The following is a 2,996-nucleotide window of genomic DNA, read 5'->3' as shown; positions in this document are numbered from 1 at the left end:
TTCTAGTATCTGCTCAGACATTAAATAAATAAACCTCACTTATGGCTGCGTCTTCAATATCCAGCTCGCTTCCTCGTTGGGGATTAAAGGCGGTTGCAGCGTCCTGCTTTGGCTGCATGGTTGACATGGGCATTGCGGAACGAGCAAAACGGGTGTTTTCTGAGGGAAAAATCCTCCTTCTGCAGGCGGTGAAAGCGGCTGGTTGCACAGAGCTATTCTGGATCTGGAGCGTGTTTGTAACACAGGGCAGTTCGGCACAGGGCACCGGACTCGTCCAGTGAAATGAAACACTGCAGCCTTTGGCGGTGAAAAAACGTCTGGCTGCTCCCTTTGCGCTGACGAAAGCCAAAGCTTCCAGCAACACGTAACTCTGGGACTGGCGATGAAATGGGCACACAGTTGCTCTTATTTTTCTCCGTTCATATGGTCAGGGGTGTAGCAAGCTTTTCAAAAGTGCAGGGGATGGATGTGGTGGTTGGCGGGGGGGGGACGCCGCTCTGATGGTTAAGGTTAGGGTCAGTAGCTATTTTACAGAATGGTAGACAGATGTCACATTTACATGTCAGGATTTGGTTATTATAGATAGATTCAATATTTATCTGTTATTTATCCTGACAGTAACAGCGTTACATACATGGCAGTTGTAAACACATAAAAACATAATAATCCATCCTGTGGTTTGGTGCTGACCTCTATACTAATCATATAATGAGTAGTTAACGTTTATAAAACTGCAAAACTGCGGTAAAACTGCAGAAAAAGTGTGGGTGTTGAACCCTATCACCAGGAAAGGTGTGGGTGTTAAAACACCCACATCCCCCACGCGTGCGACGCCCCTGCATACGGTCATTGTGGAACTGACGATGCATTCAGGTGCGCTCTCAGACAATGGGAGATGGGAGTTGCCAAACCTGTGGGAGCTGTGTCAAGCAGGCGCCACTTACTGGCCATTAGGGTCGATGCACTTTCCTTTGTTAGTGCAATTAAGGCAGCTCTGATCTCAGAGCCATGAGAGGGTCCCAACAGAAGCAAGTTCACACATTGTATTATCCTGCCATCTCCTTTTCTTCAAGGCAAAAACATACACCATTTATTGTTTCTTCCATTTCAGGACGACCATCTGTTTCTTTACAAAGTTGGTGAGCCCCACACCCACTTGGACGGTTACCCCAAGCCTGTGAAAGAGGAGCTGGGCATTGAGGGTCCCATTGATGCTGCATTCGTCTGCGAGGATCATCACATTGCTTACATTATCAAAGGTTAATACACAGATCGCAGATAAAATAATGGGTTAAGCTGCAGACAATACATTAAAAAAGAAAAGGATCATTTTGCAGACATAAGCCTGTACATCAGCAAGCACTGAAACAAGAAATTATGTAAAGATTAGGGCTGCACGATTCTGGAAAAAATGTGAGTAGCGACCGTTCCTAGATTGTGGCTACAACAACAAGCTAACACAACCATACAGCTAGAGACCGAGGAGACGCTAGCATCTCCTGATCTCAGCGGCTGTCCAGTTGCTCATCTAGCAGGCGAGGCGGAAATAAGTGTACCCTCCGAGGCGGCAAATCGGCGGACCAAAACAGACCCCCAATTTGCCGCCCTCTGTCTAAAACCGCGGACCTAGCCGCCAAAAGGACGGGCAGATTGGTGGCTTGCTGCCCCGTCTGAAAACGGCTTCTCACTCACTCCTTCCATACACTGAATCACGTGTTGTAAAGACGCTTTACCACAGGTTGAGGGTGGAGGCAGCGGCAGTGCTGCGTTTGGGGGCGCTTCAAAAAATCCGGGAGGAAAATAGGAGCATTTGTTTGTGATTCAGCTCGAGATATAAAATGCTTCAGAATCGCTGTGTGTAGATATGAGATCACGTGTATGTGTGAATCGAGATCGCGATTTTTTTAACGATTTTTTGTGCAGCCCTAGTAAAGATGTAAGAATATGTCCAGATGCACAAAAAAAAATATTAGTCTGTGGAATCATTAGTCATATCAAATGAAACCCAGAGGTTTTAAATAAGCAGCTCTTTTCAACCAGAATTAGCCCAGTTTTAACCAAGACTATGTACCACTATAGTAGCCACTGACATCTCTTCTTCCCTGCCGCCCTCCAGGTAAGAATATCTATGATGTGGAATTGAAGGCCAGCCCTCGTGTTGCAGGCAACGAGCGTACTATTCACCTCTTCGAGAATGTTGATGCTGCCATGTGCAATCGTGAAGGAGTGAAGGTGATCAAAGGCAACCATTTCTACCACTTCATGAGCACAATGGAGTTTGTTGCTGGCAGGTCCCTGCCTGAGCAGCATAGGGTATCCTTGGAGCTGTTTGGTTGTGATCACTAAGATGCTTGCTTGACAGAACTGAATGGATTATGCAGAACATCACATACAACACAAAGGAACATGGAAAAAGAACAGCACCACCACATAAATCTTACCTCAAAATAACCATTTGTCTGAAAGGGTTCTTTCTTTTTTGTAATTATGCTTAGTGATCCTCTATAAAGTGGTGTGTTACCAAGAAGTCAAATGGTTTTACGAGTTTATCTGTGATTCATTTTGTACCATGTTGTTGTGAATAAAATGGAGAGGCAACACAAAATGAGTCTATGTTCTTTGTCAAGGAGAGACACTAAGAAAATTATTTAGTGATGTTTCATGTTATATGTTTGTGATGTCCTACTAAAATCTTAGGAAATACCCGAGACAGAACTGCGTAGTTTGTTTTTGATCATATGGCAATTACGGTCTTGTTTTGACAGTTATTTGAGTTAATGTATCAATTTGTCAGAATTTCCAACTTGTCAACTACTGAATTGGGGTGGAAGCTCATCCGCATTACAATCGGGAATGAGATTCAAAATTAAAATTTCGACCTTGGTTTTTGGATTGGATAAGAGGGTAAACCACATAGTTTGATCATCCATGCACAGTAACAACTAGCAGGAGACAGGCCATAGCAGACAACATATACATATACAGATACAGATGCT

The 2,996-nt window shown here is 44.2% G+C and overlaps 1 protein-coding gene across 1 annotated transcript in view; it reads left to right on the top strand.

The window, feature by feature from the left end:
* Positions 1–2,605, top strand: part of hpxa (hemopexin a) — a 9,209-nt gene extending 6,604 nt beyond the window's left edge. Inside the window, exons 9-10 of the mRNA XM_030427320.1 lie at positions 1,112–1,259; positions 2,117–2,605. Coding sequence (XP_030283180.1) covers positions 1,112–1,259; positions 2,117–2,346 — 378 coding nt within the window. The 3' untranslated portion in view covers positions 2,347–2,605. The remainder of the gene's footprint in view (positions 1–1,111; positions 1,260–2,116) is intronic.
* The last annotated feature ends 391 nt before the right edge of the window (positions 2,606–2,996 follow it).

The sequence above is a fragment of the Sparus aurata genome, chromosome 9, assembly GCF_900880675.1.
Source record: "Sparus aurata chromosome 9, fSpaAur1.1, whole genome shotgun sequence".
Classification (NCBI taxonomy): domain Eukaryota; kingdom Metazoa; phylum Chordata; class Actinopteri; order Spariformes; family Sparidae; genus Sparus; species Sparus aurata.
Note: the sequence above shows the minus strand (reverse complement) of the source record. Positions and strands in the feature narration are given on the sequence as shown.